Raw genomic sequence first — 25718 nt, forward strand, 5'->3', positions numbered from 1 at the left:
GACATAATCAAATACGGACCTCCAAAATATACAAAATTTAATCAAAAGAAAGATGACTGAATATAACCACAACCCAAACTTGCAGTAAGGGCTATGAAATACCAAGCAACTTAAAATATTAAGTCAAAAAAGTAGACACGCAAGTTATTATTGTATTTATCACCCAGCTAAGAAACAATTAGGAAAACAGGTAATCGGCGGCAACATAATAAGCAAGCTTATCATGGTCACTAGATGGTTAGATGTGTACATATATATATGTATGTATATGTATATATATATATATATGTGTCAGAGAATGACAACACAAGGCATGATTTACCTGCAAATAAGCATACGATAATTAACCAAATTATAGATATAGGGCCTCTGTCAATCCAAATAACAGAAGCAGGCCTCAGTCATTATATGATCATAAATATCTGAAAAAAATCAAACAATTGAAAACAATACGAAAAAACAATAACGGTAAATTGATAGACTCACCTACGTGTTCCTCCGAACACAACCACAAACTCCAATGCATGCCACAAATCACAAAAGCCAAAACGACGAAATCTGGTCATCCAAAGCCTTACCCCCGTGTGTTTTCGCTTGTTTTACCTCAAAAATGTACGTACCACAAGTGAATACAAAAAATTTATTTACCCTAACGTGCACCATGCGTACTAGTCGGCCTCCACTCCGATCCAAAGAGTAGGAAATACGCTAATTTTCCCTTAAATATTAGTGCAAATTTTCATTATGGTAGACAAAGAGTTATTAATCAATCAGAACAACATAGCCGGCCTTACTATTCCTTCAAATCCTTTCCTAAATTTAAAGAATTCAAAAACCAATTTCCCGAAATTTGAAAGGAAAAATGACGTGGTGATTCTTCAGGAAAAATGACACTAATTTACCTCAGATGGCAATAATCACGGATACAATTCAAATGAACCCCAAGTAAAGCATCGACACGATAAGTTGCAACAATAATCAAAGCCCGTAATTTCCAGACGTAGTTCAAACCACTAAGATTTATGATAGTATAGTCAAACCACATAAGCATAAAGCCCTCGAGTTAAATCGTCTTCACTTTTCATTTCTGCACCCGTGTGATATCGTGTACTCTGAGTTAATTGCATACCTATAATTGATAGTCTATTCGCCTAAAAACTAAGAATTAGCTTAACATACCAAGATTTTTATAAAATATAAAACCCACACAGCAAAAAAATTGACAATAATAAAAATTTTGATATTATAAAAAAAAAAAAAATATATAATAGCTTGCTTTCAAAAATTTATGTAAAAAATATATCATTAATTATATATATCTTTTCGTATATTGATCATATATTGGTCAGGTATAACAAAAAACAAATAAAATAGTACACAGTTCCGTTCCGAAACCTAAACGAATAAAGGAAATTAGTTGCGAGAAAATTGACGCAAAACGAAAATTATAGTAACCTTAAAAAACGTAAAAACTAGTTTGCAAGAAAAATGTAAAAATAAGTCCTATATAAAAACTCTATAAAACATAAAAATAAGTCAAAATTGCAGAACTTAAAATATTAATTTTGACGCAGACATTTCAACTTACAGAAATGCTATATAATCCTAAATAGGAGCTATATCCAAAAGTACGATTAAGACCACCACGGCCGTGTAATCCGCTAATCAAAAAAAAAAACCCCAATAAATATGTAAAAAAAAAAAAAAAACAAAAAGGAAAAATTATTTTTGGTGGCCCAGCCTATATTTGTACTCTAGCCTATTCGGTTAAATGAATTTCTTGAATGGCATAATTAAATATTAATTCACATATCCTCTACGTCAAGAGTGACAAACGTTAAAGAAAAACCTTCCATGAAGCCGAAGTATGTGAAATTATTACCAAAATTCCAAAATATCGTACCAAGAAGTCAAAATTCAAATAGAATTAAGACAAAAAAAACCGCGCGTTGATTTACTTCTATTTTTGATTGCCAACTATAGAGAATATGTTTCCCTAACAGATAATTTTTGTACCTTAAATTAAAATCGTAACTAAAAAGAGCTAAGTAATACCTTAGTTTTGCAATAAGTAGCAAAAACCGTAGAACGCTTACAGCCGATAGGCAAAGAATAATATAACCACCAAAAACTGTAACAATTTGCAGCATTAAGTTCAACCAATTTTACCTTAAATTGAATTAAAGCATACAAATGAACCGCGCAATTAGAGTAAAATTAAACTAACATAGGTCTGTCGAAATACTCTAATAACCAAAATAATTCAGACGTAAAGAATTACAAAAAATAACCAATTAACGCGAAAGGAAGAAAATCCTTCCAAAAACTGACGATTAGTCATAAATACTCATATCACACGATAGTATTTAATAATTTCTACTAACCTTATAAGCCAGTTGCGACCACAGGTCCCAGTTAATCCTTAATTTCCCCAATAAGTAATGTGGCATAGTAAACCACATGTTAGTCACAAAACTAACCTCTCGAAAGCACGTATTTAAGAGTTCGGAGAATACGTACTCACTAGTGAACATGTGCTCAACTAAAATCAATAGAATAAAACAAACATTTATACGACGCACGAATAACCGAAAGGTAATTTCTAACGCAATTAAGTGAAAGTAAAAGCCATAAAATAGATTACAACACCTGTGAGATAATTTAGCCCTTTGTTCGGACATACGCTTCGAGACCCTAAACCAACAAGGATAAATTATCAAACTTTCTCCCCGAATCGAGCCCTTACAGAAGAATAACCTACTAAAGAGTATAGCGATAAAATACCAAGACAAAAGAATTACAAATACTATAAGTAACATTATAATCAAATTTATGTGCCCCCCCCCTCAGTCAGGCGGCATATTCGCGGCATCTTAGTGGCATCAAAATATAGCATCAACGAATATATTCTAATTTTCATTCGAGAATTATAAAGGAATTAAGTTCATATGGCCTATGACAAACTACGAAACTCTTAAGTAATACTGCCACGTGGTAGAGATGTGAAAAGCATTATAAACTAGTGTGTTGTTGTCGGGCTATGTACCGAATTTTGACTCCCAAATCAGTATCCTTGTTTGTGAGGATTATTCAGCTAAAATTTACTTGATGATAAGGCTTCAAAGGCTGTACATTTGGGAATCAACTTAGAACACGATATTCAGTGGCGTTAACTCCGCCACAGGAGAAGAATGATTCGACACCTTGAAATTAAAGTTACACTTCAACTCACTTAACTCCCATTAACTAATAGTATACAAAGCCGATGAAAGTAATACTTTAGTCGCGTCACGGCTAAATAAAATATCAAAATAAATAAAAAGAAAAAAAAAACGTTACAGCCTAATAGCTGAATTTTGAATACATTAAAAAATAAGTCTATATTTTCAAAAAAAAGGGCCTTAACGAAATTAATTGAAACTATAGATATTTAGAAAAAAAGAGATTGTTTAAAAAAAAAAATTTGCCTCGTTAATCATAGATTACTTAAGAAAAAATCTTGCTGTAAATAAGGGTTCAACAATTATAGAAATCGAATGCCACAGCAAGTTCTAATAGAAAACTTTAGAGTTCCCTCAAGCCGATCGACAGATATCGCACTAATTGAAATATACTAACCTGTAATATAATACAATCCTTTCCTTAACGATTAAAACTCGAAAACCCACTCGGACCATGTAAAAGATACTTTTGGCAAAAAAAAACCCAGTAGTAAGACCTAATGTACTTCGTACGGTAAAAAAAAAAAAAAAAAAAATTTTTTTCTTTTAGTTCAAAAAAATCACACTTAAACAAAGCGAGGCATACTTTTAGCCGAAAAATCAGTATTAACATCCCACGCACTTCGAATGTAACAAAAAATTTTTTTATCTTTCGGCAATTAATAAAAGCTCAATATACATGGCAATTCTAATTCATAAAAGAAAATAAAATAGTCAGCGGACAACCCCATGAAGTGCTCTAGAAGTGGAATAAGAGCAATAATTCAAATGTCTATATAGTATACGATAATGAAGATGGATCAACCCCCAACCATGGGAGGTTAGAGCCAAGGAAAATTATCCTACCTAACCCTCACAATTATAGAAAATGTGATAACACAAGTGACTATACGAGAATATGGAACAAAAATGGACAAAAAGTCCGATGCGTGGGGAGTGCGTTGACGCGGTGCTGGGACTCGAATAGTTTAATTTTGTGTTCGGACACTGCGCCGAAGTATTTCTTACGAAGAACAACTCTGACAGGACTAGGAATCAAAGGATACCAATAGAAGTTAAATACTTTAACTCAGAAAAGCCAAGTAAACAGCACATATAACAATTAACCATCAAATTCATAGCGCTAAGCGACGCGCCGTGTAGCCAACTATTTAATTATCTTATTTATTTCATAATCATTATTATACCTTAAAATACTATAACCATTTTGAAAATAAATTACTACTAAGTAATCGCTTATTTAATGATAAATTTTATATTAGAGCACGTTTACATATACTTTACTCTAATAACTTAAACCAATGTCAAAGGTAATAGCCTAAAAAATCGAACATACGGTATGTTGCTTATATCAGCATAAAATTTAATAAAACAATCAAAATAAAACGTAACCATGATAAGATATCTGAGCCATCAAAGATTAAATAATCGTAGACGGGAAAATAGAATCTCATGGAATCTTAAGAGAAGACATAGCGTAGACAATATTAATGCTCCATTAAGGGAATGGGGACTTGTCGATAACTTAATGAAAGAAGAGGAACTTATTAGAACAGTAGAAGATCTTGATTGTCAAAAACTATACTATCTTCTAAAATCTCAAAAAACTATGGTGGAACCAAGAATAATCCTTAGATTAACGGCAAGCCTAGTGTTATATAATTGTAGCGCACGTGCACTGATACGAACACTAGAGCACGCTAGACGAAGTGCCAACCTGGCCCTCCGAACTTTAATACAATATATCCCATCAACAATGTATAGCTCGTTGTCTGAATATATCGCCAACAATATGTGGTACGATCAAAATGATAATAGCATAACTACAATTTGGCCCATTAAATTTCTCTCCATACTAATAGACCAAGGACATATGTTAAAAGGTGAAAACTTTCTTAAAATCCTGTACGTCAATTGTGTAAATAACACATACCTGAATCCAATAAACCCTTCAATGCGAGCAGCAATTTTTCAAGTTACCCCAAGAGAATACAAACACATAAAGGAAATAACCCTGAATTTCTTCCAAGAGGATGAAAATTTCGGAAGAAAAATAGTCCCTGGATTAGACGTAATAATACGTGAGCAACTATGCTGTTGCCAATCACACGTGAACTTAAGTTTCTCCGTGGTAAAAATAATAAATGACCCATTGTCTTTATCTCAGCTGTGCCGGAAAGTCATTCGTCAAAATATGCGAAGAAACGACATAACCGCCACTTTGGAATCCCTTCACCTCCCAAACCAACTTTTAGTTTATTTAATGAACCTCAATATACATGAACACGGTAAAAATGACATAGTATTTGAACTTCAATTTCTCAGCCCAGATGTTTCTTCATGGAACGATTATCGACTTCTCAATATGCTTAAATCTCCAAATTCAAAGGCGGCACTGCCGGATGATGCACCCATATTGAAATTAAAACCCAACCTCAGTGGGAGAAACTGTATATATAAATAATCTTGTTAAAATGAATGACGAAAGAACTCTATAATATTACCCGAAGTGTTATAACCATGAAAATCGATTAATATCAAAAAATACATGATAAACCAGTATTGCGATAATATTTATGGAACTACGAATTAGAATAAATGTCACGAGATCTAAATACATTATCAATATATTGACAAGAAGGTAGTTTCTCGAAAATCTCTATACTTTTAAGACTATAACGCGACCGCAAAGTCGTTAAACTAGAGTACGTAACTTTAGGAATGAAATTATGTTCGAACATACAAATAACCAGGTGCAAGGTGGCACCAGTGGAAAAGAAGTTCAACTTCAACCAAAAGCTGCCTTGTTTTTTCCAAAAAAAGTAAATATTCATCATTGGTTAACATGGAGCTTTAAGTAAGTTATGGTCGAACGAATTAGTACCCGATGTATTGAGGAAATGCCGGTGAAAAGGTAGTTTGACTTCGACCTAGAGTGTACCATGACTATAACCAATCTTGAAAAAGTTAACTAGACAAAAGTCAATAAAAACTACCTCCTTTTGGCCATTATTCTGAGATGTTCTGAAAAGACCAAATAAAGAAAAGGCCAAGGCAATTATCGATACAGAGTACATATGTATAAAGAACACAAAGAAGATGTCATATACTTAGCGGCAATTATCATTGTGAATAAATCAAGGGAATAAGTCTTTGCGAAAAAAAAAATGGAACGTCAAATACGATTTAAGAAAATGTGAAAAAAAAAATCGTATAGTTTCGGAATACGATTGGCAAATAAACCCAAATATCGATCCGTAGCAGGAAAATTGGGAATAAAATACAATGCGAGAAAGGGTTAGTAACTTCAATATATTTAGCAGCCATGTAGCTAATGATGTTAGCTGTACGCGTAATAATGCAATCTATATTCAAAACCCTAAAGAAAAAAATCGAAAAATTAGGACTAGATTACATTGCAAGATAAATTAACACATATTAATTTTAGAATTAGACAGGAAAGTACGATTAACGGATGCCATCATAATTTTCATTGCTCATACAGTGGCCCAAGACGTCATAAAGCAGGAAGTCATACCTAAGCATGGGAACTACCCCCAAAATAGTCATAATGCATGAGAAATATGAATTCTCCTATTCACAAGGAGACCGAAGATTATCACACACGAGAAACCAATGTGGAGCGTCTTCAGCTCATCTCTAGTGGAATATTTAATCGTTTACGAACTGGAGCTCATTGATTCCACTAACAATTTGGATTTTGTTGATTCAAGTTATGGAAAAATTATGAGACCACGGAGACAAAACCCAGAGGAGGATTGCATTGAGCCAAGAGAGATGCAAAGCCTAAACCCAGAACTCCCTGATAACCCTTAAGCAAAAAAATAAGGGAGGACAAAATCGAGCGAATGAGAGTAGAGGTCCTCATTCGTGCCATGTCCAGTCCCAAATTTTCACTTAATTTTTTATTGCGCAAGCCCATGCAGCTGCAAAGATATATTTCTTGGGCAGCGTGGACGCGCATAAACAGTAAAAATTTGAAAAATTTATAGTAAATAGAGACCTCTATTAAAAACCATGTAATCTATCTCGAAAGTAGTAGTAGAATAGAAAATTAAATATTAAGGTAGATGAGCGTTAATAACATTTAAAAATGTATTGAATATTGAATATGTGCCAAATGCACATATATACGTGTATACACATAGTCACTTATCATTTTTCTGATGATTACCTCATTTACATGATAATAATCTAATGATTGCGGCAACATGCATGAAAGCATTAAATCTGCCCTTATTTTTTTAGCGTTGCGTTTAACTGTACCTGTACTAAATTGATTTTATTAATACCACTAATCATAACTATTATTTCAAAAAATTGTCAACGCAGAATATTATGAAAACCGTATGTTGTTGTTATATATGTGTTAACTTATGTAATTGTAAAGAGCATATGATTCTGCCCAGATATTTATATTCTAGGAAGCAAAGTAATCAGTGCAAATTAATTATTGGTGTACCAGTAAGCAACACGGATACAACCCAGTAGCATCTACTTTCATCATTCATCAACCACCGACAAGTACTCACCAAGGAAATATCTCAAGACGATATCCTGATCACCAGTCCAAATCACAAAAACCTTGTACCAGGTAATTTTATCTCAGGCAATATCGGCAACTATACAGATATGCCTGAATTAATGATTACCTAAAGAGCCGCCTCGACCTGTCATGTCGTAAAACTGCATAAATAACCGTCAAATCCTTAGACGGCAACGGCCTTAAGATTTAATGTTTAAAACACCAAGAATAAACCCAGAGTAAGTCCCTCAAGGACTATGTATCTTAAGCCCCATATCAGAGAAAATATTAACCAATATCAAAAGCTTAAGTTTTGACTCTATCCAATCATTAACAGACATTGTAAAACCAAACCCTAATCCATGAGAAGAAAAACCAATCATAATCAATTTAGTGGGAAACATAAACTGTACGTGCTAAAGTCTTTCCCAAGATGAAGTGTTCAAAGAAGAGAACCAAACAGTTGTTTTCATCTCCATATCAAGCTATCAATAGTTGTGAATCATTGAACTGAAAATCAAAGACCCTGCGCCGAGCCAATGCACTAAACTCAAACTACACCCGTGCACTCGTTAACGTTAATTGTAGAAACACAGCCCATATTCAAAATACAACATGTATTGAACGTGAAAAATTTAAGGGGAACACAGACTGTACGAGTATTTGATTTTTCCCGGCCAAACTGTATCAAAGAAGAGATACCCAGCCCAGCGATCAAGATACCCATTTCATGTAATTAATTCATAAGGGTTACGTACCTAATAGACATTTCAACGAATCTACAACATTAACCCCTCGTATATGACGTAAGGAACCACGCACGGACAATTTTGTGCATACAGTCATACTTGCGAACAACATAAACACTTATTCCAAAGAACGAATGACAGAAAGCAAAACACCAAGAAGACAAACCATGAACAATTAGCCAACCCAGTAATTAAGTGAACAGAAGCCCAAAGTAGAGTGAAAACGTATGTGAGTAATATAGACACTTAGAATGATGAAGTAAGTGTGAAATCTTATGTATCTAGCTAATAACTTTAAAGAACATAAAGAGCTTTTCATAAAATATGAAAATCAGTGTAAATTACATAAGCTCAGTGTTGCAATCAGACATTAATATCAGAATCTATTAATGTGTCAAACTTTTCTTGCAAATTATTTTAATTTTAATGTGCTAAAAATTTAGATGTAGTTAGATGTTTTAGACGTAGACAGATGTCTTTGAAATCAAATACCTATCATACCAACATAGCGTCTGGTGGAAGTATAAACTAGCATTAAATAACAAAATAATTACAAAAGCGGAACTTAACTAGTTGGAGCCATATAGAAGTATTAGAACATTAGGTGAAGGAATTTTAATATTAGGTGAAGGAACAATAATATAATCGTGCCTATGTAACGTCAGGTGGAAGTATAAATTAGCATTAGAAGTAGCAAACATGTACCACGTTAAGTAATAAAGAAATTATTAATGCCGAACTTAGATTAGTTAAAACTAAGTAGAAGTATTATCATATCAGGTGAAGGAATAAAAATTTAATCGTGTCATTTTAGCGTCAGGTGAAAATAAAGTCGAGTATTAGAAAGGCAAAATGTACCATTTTCAGTGATGAGATAATCGTATCAGGTGAAGGTAAACTTAGTGTTAGGTGGAGGAAATAATAATTACCATATAATCACATAACCTAATGTAGAAACGCTTTGGCCCCTTCGCCAAATCGAGTGAGTAGACCATAAACTTTAAAAGTTATGTTGTCAAATGTATATTATAGTAGATCAATCAATTATATATAAAAAAAAAAAGAAAATATATTAATATTACAAAAGCATAGATAATTCAATTAATAATTACAAAATAAATTCTTTAAAAAAAAAAAAAAACAAATTCGAAAGTGGGAGGAGCGTAACAACGATGAGGACATCGTTAAAAGTGGGATGGATGATATGTAATGGGATAGATTCTCAAAAAATATACATCAAAATTCCCCAATTAAAGTTACCCAAGTAAAATAACATCACCCAAGAATGTGAATTCAAAAATTCAAGTAACCTACAAATCAAACAAATATCAAGTGTTCAATTTAAAATACCGAAATAAACGTAGTTAATTAAACAAAATTCTTTCCCACAGAAAATGTAATAAGTAAATCTGACCCCCCGTCCCCAAAGTATCCAATAAATATTAGCTTGATCAAATCTCATACGGCAGGTGATAACACCTGTGTTCAAATAATAAGCGCTCGAAAATACCAAACTGTCAAGAAAGTAAGATTTACAATGCAAAAAAAAGTAGTCACTCGAGATGTAAAATATTTGCTTAAGATAATTGCATTGTTCTGGAGACTAAGTTTAACACCTTAGTATCTTAGTGAAATAAAATAGTATTATCACTTACCAAATTACAAAGAAATAAAATATAAGGCCTCTGAAAATAACGCGACCCCCTGCTGTGAAAATGTTACAATATAAAACTTTGATCGTTCGAAAAAATTCCAGAGTGATATCTTCAAAGTCATAAATTAAGCGACACCTGATAGCAAAATATTGCAGTGTATAATTTATAGTTGCTAGAAAAATTCCAGAGTGACATCTTAAGAGTCATAAACTGCAATTAAACCCAAGTAGTTCATTGGTGCAAGCCAGTCCAATAGTAATGCAGGACAAATAGTGCAGCCAATAAGGACTGAGAAAATATACTTTTAGCAACTCCTAAACGTAACCTCGGGTATAGTTGCAGAGGATAGATAGTTAGAACTTAACAATTTTGGCCAGTCTTACAGGATTATTCTATGAGTCTTTTTCAGTCTACTATGAGTCGACTAGGAGTCTATTTTCAGTCTTAGTTTGAGTCTATTTGGAGTCTTAGTTGGAGTCTTACACCATGATTGCGGTTGTAATAAACTTTTGAAGTATACAAACTTTGAATCATTTCCTATGTTGTGAATTTGTTGATATAACAAAGAACTCTGCGACTATTATGTAAGTACAATAAATGCATCATTATCTTATTTTATTCTCTTGTGTTAATATTTCTCAAGCTCGATAGTCCTTGTGGCTCCACTCGCTCCTAAGGGAAACTGAAACTCATCAATCTGATTTCGAGTCAGTATGGCCATCAATATAAGCTCCCTACCTGTACTCCTACATTAAGCTCCCCACTCTAGATGTTCAGCCTCCACTCAGGTAAGCCACTCGCGGACCGCTAACCAAGAGCTCAACTAAATTTCCCATTGGATAATTTAATCGGAAATTCTCAAAAAAGATATAAGAATTAGTCATTTCGAAAACCCCCCCAATAGAACTAGCTTCAACTCAACCAAACTCTGCCGTCGAACCTTTTCAAAGGAACCCCCCCCATTAGAATATTTTAAGCCTTTCTATTTTCTTTTTGTTTCTAAGAACTACGTCGATTTTTTATTTTGCAAAGTAAATGGCTTTGTGCAAACTGTGAATATTATCAGGTTTAAGAAAATCTCAAGCATAAGTCTTAAAAATAGATTGAAAATGAAAAAGGATATAATTATACTAATCCAAAATAATTGCTCAAGCATTTAATAAGAGATAATACTTATTTATTATTAGAATAGAAAATTAATTAGAGAAAGGGGTGTCTATCCTGGGTACAATCTTAAAAAGACTGGGCTCGTAAAAAAAAAACGATGAAAAGGTTCTATAAAATTCATCGATATCCTCCTTTGCAAATACGAAAACGGGATTTTTTTGAGGGGGGGGGGGAGGAAAAAATATTTTGTTTGATAATTTGATTAAGAAATGACAATAACCTCAAGAAAATTTTGAATTTCATGGGATGGCGTTGAGCCCCTCCCCCTCCTTTTGCGTGCGTTCCTGCTCCTTTGTGTTAAGACAGAAACCCAAAGCACTTAGTATTTTTAGTTAACTATATAAGGCACCTGATTCTTCCACTCATTATCATCTTTAATATATGGACGGGATTCGAGAGTGGCTATCTTGCGAATATCCTGAGGACTAAGAGGAAGGAGGCTCTCTTTTGAAACTAAAAGCCGCTCAAAGTCACTAGGATGAACTCCAATGCACTTCATGGCTGGGGTGGCTAGACGCTTGCATTCTTTGGCCATACTCTGAAACAAAACCTTTTTTAGCGTCCACCACAAGGAAAAAGAACAGTTTATATTTTTAAAACTGATAATTTACACTCAGCTATGTAAAGAGAATAATTTCTCTAATTCAGTTAGAGAGCTTAACACCCATTCAGTGTATCTATATGGACTAGTCCAGCCACTTACGCAGGATCTTTTTTTTGGGGGGGGGGGGCAATCATAAAAACAAATTTTGTTCATAATTTGAATAAACAGTATCCAGAAAATGAGGATTTCGGAGGAGGGGGAGCAGACCCTGAGCTTCCACCCCCCTGGGTGGGTCACTGATTTAGTTATATCTGCTTCCATTCATTGTCAAGGTTACATAAATTTGTAACAAACTAATATTAACGGATTTTGTAATGAAACTTTAAAATGTTTAGAATAATCAGTATTGCTATCATAAACTTACCCAGGTATTCCTTTAGAAATTCATGTGGAGAAGAACCGTTCAAAAGAGTTTGTTTTAATCTTCGCTGTAGGAATCCATTACAAGAAATTAACGAGCATTTTTTTTTTTTCCTGCGCGGCCCGTGTAGATTAGACAACGACATAAGGAGAGCAGCTCGGGACTGAGCCAAATCTTATGATTTTAATGTCTGTCTCGCAATTTTGAATAGCTTCCAAGTCATTCGCCATTTTTCGCTTTGCTAGTTTAACCCCCCCCCCTAAAAAACATTCATGCGTATATGCCTGATATGCATAGTCTACATTATATCCTTAATCCCTATTTAGCACGTTCCTGAAAATACCCAATAAAAAATACTGTACACACGCCAAAGTTTTAGTAGACCTGAACCCACAAGCCAGACGCAAGCCCTCTGAATCTACACTCAAAACGAATATATTTAAAAACTACAAATGTTCCTTATACTGTGGGTGAAAAGGGGATTAATCAAACTGACTGTATTATGGCGTCAAGCTAAAATCAGGTCTATGCGCCACAGGTCTCGATACCCAATAGACAGAGTTAGGCTCCTTGTTCCTTTTACAGCTCTATCGAGGTGTTAGAACTGCAAAATGCCACGGAAGAATTTAGATAATAGATTTTAAGACATGGGTATTTTGGCTGAGTTTGTATGAAAAATTGACGATTTATTACCAAAGGCATAGAACATTTTTAGGAAGATTAGATTTATATCCGTACCAAGGAGGGATCCACACGATGGGATTAATTTCCCCTTTAATATTAGGGGTTTATGTTTAGTGAATTTGATCAGAGTGCCCTTTCGATCCCCCTATTTGTAAACAGCTTAGTCAATGATTTTTTTTTTTTTTAACAGATACCCAAGGGGTAATGAAAATACCATATAGTTTTACGTCGTATCTGAAAGCAACGATATAATTTAAGTCCCTTCACTTACCATAGATCCGTATTTGTAAGTAAAAAATATCTCCACACCGTGAGGGTCAGCATCAACTAAAGCAAAAACGGGTAGTTTCAAATCATCCCAGAGACGACGCACTAATCGTCGAGTCCCCTGATCTGGATATCCTTTTCCCTAAAAAAAGACGTTTTATTTTACAGTAGAAGAAAACTATTTGGCAGCAACGATGAAAATCGCTGTATTCAATATCATTTCTCCCTAAAAAAGACGTTTTCTTTTACAGTAGAAGAAAACTATTTGGCAGCAACGATGAAAATCGCTGTATTCAATATCATTTCTCCATAAAAAAGACGTTTTTTTTACAGAAGAAGAAAAATATTTGGCAGCAACGATAAAATCGTTGTATTCAATCTTTTTCCCTAAAAAAAGAGGTTTTATTTTACAGAAGATGAAAACTATTTGCCTTTTCCCATAAAAAGATGTTTTATTTTACAGAAGAAGAAAACTGTTTGGCAGCAACGATGAAAAGCGTTGCATTAAATATCTTTTCCCCTTAAAATAAGACGTTTTATTTTACAGAAGAAGAAAACTATTTGGCAGCAACGATGAAATCGTTGCATACAATATCTTTTTCCCTAAAAAAAAAAGACATTTTATTCTACAGAAGAAGAAAACTATTTGGCAAAAACGATGAAAATCGTTGTATTCAATATTTTTTCCCTTAAAACAGACGTTTTATTTTACAGAAGAAGAAAACTATTTGGCAGCAACGAAGAAAATCGTTGTATTTAATATATTTTTTTCTAAAAAGAGACGTTTTATTTTACAGAAGAAGAAAACTATTTGGCAGCAACAATGAAAATCGTTGTATTCAATATCTTTTTCCCTAAAAAAAGACGTTTTATTTTACAGAAGAAAATTATTTGGCAGCAATGATAAAAACCGCTGTATTCAATATCTTTTTCCCTAAAAAAAGACGTTTCATGTTACAGAAGAAGAAAACTATTTGCCTTTTCCCCCCAAAAAAAACACGTTTTATTTTACGGAAGCAGAAAACTATTTGGCAGCAACGATAAAAGTCGTTGACATAAAAAAATTAATCAAACAAACTTTTTTCACAAAATAAGGTTTTCAAAAAAAAGCAAAGAACTCCATTAAACCAAAAATGAACAAAAGTAGAATCAAATAATCTATCTATAATACAACTATTACAAATCAGTATCAATAAATAAATTAATCCAAAAATAAGCGAAAATTAAAATAAGTCAAACTATAAATGAGCCGAAACTAATCATAGTAGGGTTCTAGACCCTATACTTTCCAAAACCCAGAATATGATTTGTACTTTACTGAAAAAAAAATCAAATGAATTTACTGAAAAAAATATGCATTGTCAGTTTAATATACATATGCTGATGTTTATTCCTTAAAATCTTAATTAATTTTTCATTTCTTAAAGTTATAAAAGTGAAAACATTTAGAAGAATCTTTTTCAGTAAAGTACAAATTATATTATAACTTACGTCCTTGGTCCTGAGGGCTATAGGGGGGGAGGATTGTCATCCTCAAAGATACAATTTCTAGACCTTTCAACTACGTTGAACAAAATGGCCATATCAAAACGTTGATCGTAAATTTTTGGGGAAATGATGGGCTTGGGGGGGGGGAGGCAGACTCTCCCTCCAATTACTTTCGACTATTAAACTGGGAAATAGCCCTCTCAATTTCCAATCGAAAGAGCCCTTTTTGAAGTTTTTCCGACAACACTTTCTATTATATGCCCCTAGGCTATAACTTACAACCTTAGCCCTGAAAGCTGTGGGGGGTTGTCATACTCAAAAACATAATTTCCGGACCCTTCAGCTATGTTCAACAAAATGGCTATATCAAAATGTTGATTGGCAGTGTTTGGGGAAATGATGGGCGTGGGAGGGGAGGGCATTCGCCCTCCGATCGCTTTTTACTATTAATAAGGGCACTAGCCCTCTCAATTCACAATTGAATGAGTCCTTTTTGAAGTTTCAACGACAACGCTGGCAAAGACCTAATTTCCAGAACTTTCAACTACGTTGACCAAAATATCTATCTCAAAATTTTGATTGGATGAGTATGGGGAAATGGAGGGCGTGAGAGGGGCGTTAGTTGCCCTCCAATCACTTTTGAATATTAAATAGGGCACTAGCCCTTTCAATTTCCAATCGAATGAGCCCGTTTTGAAGTTTCTACGACAACGCTTTCTATAAAACCTTATATGCCCTCAGGGCATAGCTTACAACCCTTGCGCTTAGGGCTATGGGGGGAGTGTCATCCTTAAAGACATAATTTAAGGACTTTTCAACTACGTTGAACAAAATGGATATCTCAAATTTTTTATTGGATGTGTTTGGGGAATGGTGGGCGTGGGTGGGGTGTTCGTTTTCCTCCTTTTCACATTTCATTTTTAATAGTCATCCCTTTTGACTACTAAAAAGGGCACTAGTCCTTCGAAGTTTTGAAGTTTTCGAAGTTTCTATGACAACGCTCTCTATAAAAACCTTATATGCCCCCAAGGAATAACTTACTATTATTGCACCGAGAGGTGGAGGAGGGGTTTATCATCCTCAAAGACCAAATTTCCAGAACTTTGATCTACGTTGAACAAAAATGGATATCTCGAAATTTTGATTGGATGTGTTTGGGTAAATGGTGGGCGTGAGAGGGGGGTTAGCTGCCATCCAATCAGTTTCGATTGGCCTATTAAAAAGGACACTACCTTTCAATTTCCAATTGAATGAGCCTTTTTTGAAGTTTCTACGACAACATTTTCTATTAAAACACCTTATATCCCCCCGGGGCATAACTTACAACCATTGCCTTGAAGGTTGTGGGGGGGGGGGGATTGTCATTCTCAAAGACCGGATTTCCAGAACTTCCATCTACGTTGAACAAAGTGGCTATCTAAAAATTTTGGTTGGATATGTTTGGGGAAATGGTGGGTGTGAGAGGGGGTTAGTCACCCTCTAATCACTTTCGACTATTAAAAAGTGCACTAGCCCTTTCAATTTCCAATCGAATGAGCATATTTTGAAGTCTCTAAGAAAACGGTTTCTATAAAAAAAAAATTATATGCCCGCAGGGTTACAACCCTTGCCCTGAGGGGTTTGGTGGGTTTTTCATCCTCAAAGACATAATTTCCAGAACTGTCAACTACATTGAAGAAAATCCCTACCTCAAAATTTTAATTGGATGTGTTTAGGGAAATGGTGGGCTTGAGAGAGGGGTTAGTTGCTCTCCAATCACTTTCGACTATTAAAAAGGGAACTAGCCCTTTCAATTTCGAATCAAATGAGCTTTTTATGAAGTTTCAACGACAACACTTTCTATAAAAACCTTATATGCCCCCATGGCATAATTTACAACCCTTGTTCTGCGGGCTCTGAGGGGGTTATCATCCTCAAAGACCTAATTTCCAGAACTTTTAACTACATTGAACAAAATGAATATGTACAAATTTTGATTGCACGTGTTTGGGGAAATGGTGGGCGTGAGAGGGGGATTAGTTGCCCTCCAATCACTTTCAATCATTGAAAAGGATACTTGCCCTTTCAATTTCTAATCGAGTGAGCCCTTTTTGAAGTTTTTATGACAACGATTTCTATAAAAACCTTATATGCCCCCAGGACATAATTTACAACCCTTGCCCTGTAGGGGGAGTTTCATCTTCAAAGACATAATTTCCGGACCTTTCAACTGCGTTGAACAAAATTTCTGTCTAAATTTTGATTGGATGTGTTTGGGAAAATGCTGGGCGTAAGAGGGGGGTTAGTTGCATTACAATCACTTTCGGCTATTAAAAACGCCACTATCCCTTTGAATTTCCAATCGACTGAGCCCTTTTTCAAGTTTCTACGAAAATACTTTCTATAAAACCTTATATGCCCCCAGGGTATAAATAAACCCTTAACCTGAGGGGTTTGTCTTCCTCATAGACATAATTTCCAGAATTTTCAAAGACGTTGAAGAAAATGCCTATGTCAAAATTTTGACTGGATGCGTTTGGGGAAATGGGCGTGAGAGAGGGGTTAGTATCTCTCCAATCAATTTTGACTATATAAAAGCCCACTAGCCCTTTCAATATCCAATCAAATGAGCTTTTTTGAAGTTTCTACGACAACACTTTCTATAAGAATCTTATATGCCCCCAGAGCATAACTTAAAACCTTTGCCCTGAGGGCTCTGAGGGGGTTATCATCCTCAAAGACCTAATTTCCCGAATTTCTAACTACGTAGAACAAAATAGATATCTCAAAATTTTGATTGGATGTGTTTGGGGTAATGGGCCCTCCGATCACCTTCGACTATTAAAAAGGCCACTAGCCCTTTGTATTTCCAATCGAATGAGCCCATTTTGAAGTTTCTACGACAACACTTTATATAAAAACCTTATATGCCCCAGGGCATAACTTACAACCCTTGCCCTGAGGGCTGTGGGAGGAGTGTCCTCCTCAAAAACATAATTTCCGGATCTTTCATCTACGTTGAACAAAACGTACAACCCTAGCCCTGAGGGCTGTGGGGGGAGTTTCCTCCTCAAAAACATATTTTCCATCTGGAAATCAACTGCGTTTAAGAAAATGGTTATCTCAAAATTTTGATCGGATGTGTTTGGGAAAATGGTAGGCGTGGAAGGGGTTTTAGTTGCCTTCCAATCACTTTCGGCTATTAAAAGGGCACAAGCCCTTCCAATTTCCAATCGAATGAGCCCTTTTAAAAGCTTCTACGACAATTCCTTCGATACGAATTACCCTGGTCTAACCCCCCCCCCCCCCAAAAAAAATAATACATTGTGCCAACATAGTTCTTTACTTAGGCAGCGATATTGCGCTGCCTATAAAAAACACGTTTTATTTTAGAAAAGAAGAAACTATTTGGCAGCAACGATAAAAATCGTTGTATTCAATACCTTTTTCCATAAAAACAAAAGACGTTTTATTTTACACAAGAAGAAAACTATTTGGCACCAACGATTGAAATCGTTATATTCAATATCTTTTTCCGTAAAAAAAAGATATTTTATTTTACAGAAGAAGAAAACTATTTGGCAGCAACGATAAAAAAAATTATTTGGCAGCAATCGTCGTATTCAATATCTTTTTCCCTAAAAAAGGACGTTTTATTTTACCGAAGAAGAAAACTACTTGGCAGCAACGATAAAAATCGTTTGTGTTCAATATCTTTTTCCCTAAAAAAAGTCGTTTTATTTTACAGAAGAAGAAAACTATTTGGCAGCAACAATGAAAATCGTTGTATTCAATATCTTTTCCCCTAAAAAAAAGATGTTTTATTTTACAGAAGAAAAAACTATTTGGCCGCAACGATAAAAATCGTTTTATTCAATATCTTTTTCCCTAAAATAAGACATTTTATTTTACAGAAGAAGAAAACTATTTGGCAGAAACGATGAAAATCGTTGCATTCAATATCTTTTTCCCTTAAAAAGACGTTTTATTTTACAGAAGAAGAAAACTATTTGGCAGCAACGATGAAAATCGTTGTATTCAATATCATTTTCCCTAAAAAAAGACGTTTTCTTTTACAGAAGCAGAAAACTATTTGGCAGCAATGATAAAAACCGCTGTATCCAATATCTTTTTCCCTAAAAAGACGTTTTATTTTACAGAAGAAGAAAACTATTTGGCAGCAACGATGAAAATCGTTGTATTCGATATCTTTTTCCCTAAAAAAAACGTTTTATTTTACAGAAGGAGAAAACTATTAGCCTTTTCCTAAAAAAGACGTTTTATTTTAGAGAAGAAGAAAACTACTTGGAATCAACGATGAAAATCGTTGTATTCAATACCTTTTTCCCTAGAAAAAAGACGTTTTATATTACAGAAGAAGAAAACTATTTGGCAGCAACGATGAAAATCGTTGTATTCCATATCTTTTTCCCTAAAAAAAACGTTTTATTTTATAGAAGGAGAAAACTATTAGCCTTTTCCTAAAAAAAGACGTTTTATTTTAGAGAAGAAGAAAACTATTTGGCATCAACGATGAAAATCGTTGTATTCAATACCTTTTTCCATAGAAAAAAGACGTTTTATTTTATAGAAGAAGAAAACTATTTGGCAACAACGATGAAAATCATTGCATTCAATATCTTTTTTCATAAAAAAAATTTTACAGAAGAAGAAAACTATTTGGCAGCAACGATAAAAATCGTTGTATTCAATATCTTTTTCCCTATAAAAAGAAGTTTTATTTTACAGAAGAAGAAAACTATTTGGCAGCAACGATGAAAATCGCTGCATTCAATATCTTTTTCCCTTAAAAAAGACGTTTTATTTTACAGAAGAAGAAAACTATTTGGCAGCAACGATCAAAATCGTTGTATTCACTATCATTTTCCCTAGAAAAATGACATTTTATTTTACAGAAGAAGAAAACTACTTGGCAGCAACGATGAAAATCGTTGTATTCGATATCTTTTTCCCTAAAAAAAACGTTTTATTTTACAGAAGAAGAAAACTATTAGCCTTTTCCTAAAAAAGACGTTTTATTTTAGAGAAGAAGAAAACTATTTGGCATCAACGATGAAAATCGTTGTATTAAATACCTTTTTCCCTAGAAAAAAGACGTTTTATTTTATAGAAGAAGAAAACTATTTGGCAACAACGATGAAAATCGTTGCATTCAATATCTTTTTCCATAAAAAAATTGTAAAGAAGAAGAAAACTATTTGGCAGCAACGATAAAAAGCGTTGTATTCAATATCTTTTTCCCTAAAAAAAGAAGTTTTATTTTACAGAAGAAGAAAACTATTTGGCAGCAACGATGAAAATCGTTGTATTCAATATCTTTTTCCCTAAAAAAAGATGTTTTATTTTACAGAAGAAGAAAATTATTTGGCAGCAACGATGAAAATCGTTGTATTCAATATCTTTTTCCCTAAAAAAAGACATTTTATTTTAGAGAAGAAGAAAACTATTTGGCAGCAACGATAAAAATCGTTGTATTCAATGTCATTTTCAGAGGCAATGCTATAGCGTTGCCTATATTAAAGGGCGTAAGGCTTCAATGTTTTTTTTTCAGAGGCACTTCTTATCGAAGGGGTGATCGTAGAAACTTCGGAGGGGGCTCATTCGATTAGAAATTGGAAGTTCTAGTGCCCTTTTAAGGAATAAAAAGTGATCGAAGGGCCACTAGCCTGTCCCCCGCATTCTTCCCCAAACGCATCTGATAAAAATGTTAAAATAGCCATTTTGTTAATAATAGTTCAAAAATAAGATACCACACACTCCGAAGTGGACACAACCTCCCTGAGCCCGGGGGCAGACGTTGCAAGTTATGCCCTGGGGGCATATACGGTTCTTATGAAAGAGGTGCTCATATAAACTTCAGAGGGAGATGACCCACACCAGGGTTGATACTACCCCCCCCCCCCCAGAGCCCAGGGGCAGGTGTTGTAAGTTACGCCCCAGGGCCATATAAGGTTTTATGGAATGGGTGATCGTATAAACTTCAGAGGCGGCTCATTTGATTGGAAATTGAAAGTTACAGTTCCTTTCTTAAGAGTCAAAAGTAATCGAAGGGCTTCTACCCCCCCCCCCTATCCCCAGATACATCCGATAAAAATTTTGAGATAGCCATTTTGTTCAAAACAGTCCAACAATCAGATAAAAAAAACTTAAAGGTTAACATAACCTCCTAGAGCCCGAGGGAAGGGTCGTAACTTATGCTCCAGGGGTATATAAGGTTTTTATACAAGAAGTGGTGGTATAAGCTTTAGAGGGAGTCAAATGATTAGAAATTGAAAGTTTCAACTCTTTTTTAAGATTCAAAAGTGATCAGATGGTAACTAGCCACGCCCCCTCCCCTCACGTCCTTTTTCCCCAAATGCGTCTGATAAAGATTTTGCGATAGTCATTTTGTTCAAAATAGACCAAAAATCATATAATAAAACTCTGGGGTTTAAATACCCCCCCCCCCCCGAACCCGAGGACAAGTGTTGTAAATTATGCCCAGAAGGCAAATAAGGTTTTTTTTATGAAAGGAGTGGTCATATAAACTTCGGAGGGGCCTCATTTGTTGGAAATTAAATTCCTCCAGGAATCATTTAATTGTATACATTTTTACTTCCAATATTTAATCGAAACTCCAACATAGCTCCAGATTCCCTTATTTGTAATTTAAAAACCTAATATGCGCTGATAAAGTCCTATTCTTGCGTTTTGGATTCATATGCTTAGCCATAAATGTAGAACGGCCTCTATGTACAATACCATGCTAACTTCTCGCTATTTCCGCTTTTCTAAATATTTCTTTTAACCACCTAATAAAAAAGAATTGACATAGATGTAATCGGGACTATTATTGTTATTAGTCGCATTTCACGTAACACCAGCACTATTTGTATGGCATTTATCTCTATATCACCATGCTGTACGAAATGTTTTCTGAAAGAAGGATAAAGAGAATTCAAGCAATATATGAATATTTTTCTCGCGATTTCGAATTTGAGTGCACATATAAGTGGTACCAACCAATACTCTTTCACTATTTTAAATGTGGCTAAAATTTACAGGGGAGAAATTTCGGCAGGGAGGGAAGGTATTTTCCAGGGGAAATTTGTTCCAGGAATTTTTTGTTTTCAATTTAAAAACAGATAGACAATCCAAAGTGCACTTTTTGGGTATCAATAAATTTTTCTCAATTCATTACTCAGACCAGAAAAACACCCTCTGGGTAAGAAAGGTGGCGGAATTCTGTTCTTTGTCCGTAATGATTTATACCCAAGTGAAATCCCAATTCCGTGTCTTACTCCCTTTGATGAAGTTATGTGGGTGTGTGTTCGACCTAAAGTCTTGCCGCGTCCTTTTAATTTAATTGTCCCTTGTTGTTTTTATTACTCCCCTAATCAGAGATCCGCTGACAAAATAAATTTTATCGAAAAATTACATGCAAGTGCTGACTTCGTACTATCAAAATACCCAAATGCAGGAATTTTCCTGATGGGTGACGCAAACGATATAAGACTTGATTCTACGTGTAACGCTTTTAATTTAAAACAGGTCGTTAATGTCCCAATTACAAAAGGCAATACCACTCTTGATTTAATTTGCACTAATCTTTCGAAGTTTTACAAACCCGTCTCCACTCTGCCCCCTCTAGGGGGTAGTTACAACTTTAGCCTTTTCCTATCTCCGCTGGCTAAAGTTAAATAGTCGTTTTCTATAACTGAAACCGCTTATAGACCTCTCACTGACTCAGGACTTTCCAATTTTGGGTCCTGGATTACTACTGAAAATTTGTCCACTGTGTATCAAACAAAAGAAGTTGACTACATGGCTCTGTCCCTCCAAAATTTATTGAGGAGTAATTATGAATTCCACTTCCCTGAGAAAAAATTTAAAACGTGTTCTACAGATAAGTCTTATGTTACTCAGTATTTTAAAAAATTATAAGAAAAAAAAATCAATTTTTTCAAAGCAGGTCGTATTACTGAGGCTAATAGTCTCAGGAAGTTCCTAAAGAAAAAATTAAGAAATGCAGCTTCTAATTATTATAATAATAAAGTCAAAGATCTATACTCTAACAAGCCCAAACAATGATACAGAAAAATTAAAGAAATATGCGGAAAAGGTCCTTCCGAAGTTGATTTTCATCTCACTGAACCCCCTAATAAGACTGCCAACAATTTGAACTTGTATCTTGCATCCATCGTTCAAAGTCTCCCCCGTTTCACTGGCTCAAGTCCAACTCAAGTCCTCCCAATACTTCCTTCCCTTTTATTTCTCCCTCTGATGTTATAAATCAAATTCTTAAGCTTAGAAAATCAAGTATTTGTTCCTTGGACATCCCAGTTGACTTAATTAAAGCCTTTTCGGACAAAATTGCTGAGCCTTTATCAAATATTTTTCAACCACATCACAAAATTTGGTAAACTCCCAAGTTGCTGGAAACAAGGTTTTATAGCACCTGTCTGACTTTCGCCAACATCCGCCCCATTACACTCACTTCTGTTTTTTTCCAAACTTTATGAAGGTTTCGTCTGTGACTGGCTTAAGGATAAAATTTGTCCGCGTATTAACACCCGGCAGTTTGGTAACTTAAAGAAAACTTCCACCACCCATTACCTTGTGCACTTAATACATACCATCGCAAGCAACATTGAGAAACCAAATGTTTGGCTAAACCTTGTCTTAGTTGATTTCCAAAAAGCTTTTGTCCTGGTTGACAACACCACCCTAATTCGTTCGCTACTGGTTAACTTCAAGCTTGATCCTCTCTTAGTTAATATTGTTAAATCGTTTCTTTCAAATAGATCTCAAGTTTTTAAATACAAAAATATTATCTCTAACCCCCTCCCTATATATTGTGGAATTCCTCAAGGAACCTTATTGCGACCACTTTTATTTCTAGTCATGATTAACGATATTGGTAAGGAGTTCCCCCAAAGATGGATATACGTGGATGACTTGTCGATCCTCGAAGTATGTCACAGGAATATTAAAAGTGACCCCCGTGAAATTCTAACCCACATTTCGGATGAAGCTAAGAACCTAAATATGAAAATAAATTCCACTAAATCAAATATAATGACGATAAATTTCTTGAAATCTACTCCCGCCTTCCTTGACCCTATCCCCCCAGATATTTCCATGTCTTCCATTAAGTCACTCGGGGCTATAATTTCCTCCAATTTAAAGTGGGAAATCCACGTGAAAGATATTGTCTATAGTACTAATACGCCCATGTCTCTCCTTAAGTTTTTGAATAAATTTAGTGTCTCCTTATTCTATCATTTAAGGAGCTATACTTCCTTTGTCCGCCCACATCTTGAATATGCTTGTCCAGTTTGGCATCCTGGCATCTCCCGTGATGAATCAGAAAAAATTGAATCTATTCAAAAAAGAGCCCTAAGAATAATTTTTAAAGAAACTTTGGTACCATATTCACTCCTTCTAAAAAAGCCAAACTGGAAACTCTTGAGTACAGGAGAGGAACGTTGTGCCTTCGTTTTGCTAAAAATGCAATAATAAACCTTCGCATGGAAAACATTTCCCCCAAAAGACACTCCCCATCCAGACACCGCCTGCCACGTACTGTTTCTGAACCCGTCCCCAACTTGTCCCCTATCCGTTGCTTGACCTCCAGGTATGAAAAAACCTTTGTCCCCTTCATTACTGATCAAATAAACTACTAGGTTTTTTTTTTTTTTTTTTTGTTTGTTTTTTTTTACTGGTGATACCCATGCTTGTGTCTGTTTGGTTCTTCTGTTCCCTCCCTTTTTTATATAGTCTCTTTTAAACCTTTTTAACACTATTTTTATCTCAATTTTTTTTTGGGTTTTGTTTTAGTTTGTGCCTTTTTAACTTTCTTACATTTGACACTTTTTGTTTTTTAGACTAATGAATGGCTTTGCCTTTCTGATATTGTTGCTTTTGGCATTGTTTAGACAAATTTTTAGTTGTTGTGCTATTTCTATGTTTTTTTTTTATTATATGGCCCCGAAATGCGAATTCGGCCCTTTGGGGCTTGTGATAGTCATTTTTTGAAATAAATGTCTTATCTTATCTACTTTGTGATTGCCTTATTAAGTCGAATTTGTAAATTAGCAATTAAATATAAAAATTAATTTATAAGTCCAGCCCAGTCTTCCCATTCCATAAATGTCACCCAAATGGCGCTTTTAGATAGAAGAGAAAAAAGATAAGATAGAAGAATTAGCTTTTAAACGAGCCCTTAAAAGGCCCCCGATGATGTTCCAGTGCCTCGATGTCGACTAAGAAAAAAGAGGACATATCACTACTGCCCATTCAAAAAGTGATTTTTTCTTTTGTTCAAGAAGGGGGTTACAATTTTCCTGTATTATGTTTCGACAATGACGATTTAAAGGGCGTACTTTTTGATTTGCTTAGACGCATTTTTAAATCACAACCAAAGGCTGTTTTTCACAAATGCTCCAGCACCCCTTTCTCCAGAAGGATATCCCATGCCTCTTGAATTCCCAGGTGTGGACCTCCTTCCCCCGCCCCCCAATGAAAATGCTGGAGCTACGCTCCTGGTGATCGCTCAACTTCCTAAAAAAAATCGGGAAAAGGACCCTAATCGTGGAAACGAAAGTCGGGACAAAACCACATTCCCTGAACTGGTTATAAATGTTAAAAAACTAATAATTAAACCGATTTGATTGTGAGCTAACTTATGGTAGGAGAATATTAATTGTAGAAAGTTTGATAGGTGGGTAATACTTAACTACGGAAAGTGAAGGAATTAAAAAGAAAGGCAAAAAAAAAGTTTAGAAAGTGTGCAACTGTCCAAAGAATAAAAAAAAATGATGCACAGAATTGGTGTCAAATATTCGCGCTATAAAAAAAACACTTGTTTATTCCTCAGCCCAAATTTTGAAAGATAATATTTTTGATCTCCCATCTACTAAGTGCAAAAACCTTACCAAAAGACTTTTTTTATATTATCCTATGACTCAAGGAGAAAGTTTGACTATTCCTTTAAA

At 34.7% G+C, this 25718-nt stretch overlaps 1 protein-coding gene and 1 pseudogene across 2 annotated transcripts in view; one reads left to right on the forward strand and one right to left on the reverse strand.

The window, feature by feature from the left end:
• The window catches only part of mei-W68 (meiotic W68), a 76718-nt gene that overhangs the window by 19848 nt on the left and 31152 nt on the right, over positions 1–25718 (reverse strand). For both annotated transcript variants that reach the window (XM_089088709.1, XM_089088710.1), the window contains exons 6-7: positions 13259–13396; positions 11688–11876 (exon numbers count right to left, since the gene is read on the reverse strand). In XM_089088709.1, the coding sequence (XP_088944835.1) occupies positions 11688–11876; positions 13259–13396 (327 nt within the window). The remainder of the gene's footprint in view (positions 1–11687; positions 11877–13258; positions 13397–25718) is intronic.
• Positions 21639–24873, forward strand: LOC148951762 (uncharacterized; annotated as a pseudogene).

The sequence above is a fragment of the Artemia sp. Qi Xiang Cuo genome, chromosome 5 (genome assembly GCF_049724085.1).
Source record: "Artemia sp. Qi Xiang Cuo chromosome 5, ASM4972408v1, whole genome shotgun sequence".
In the NCBI taxonomy this organism is placed as follows: Eukaryota; Metazoa; Arthropoda; class Branchiopoda; order Anostraca; family Artemiidae; genus Artemia; species Artemia sp. Qi Xiang Cuo.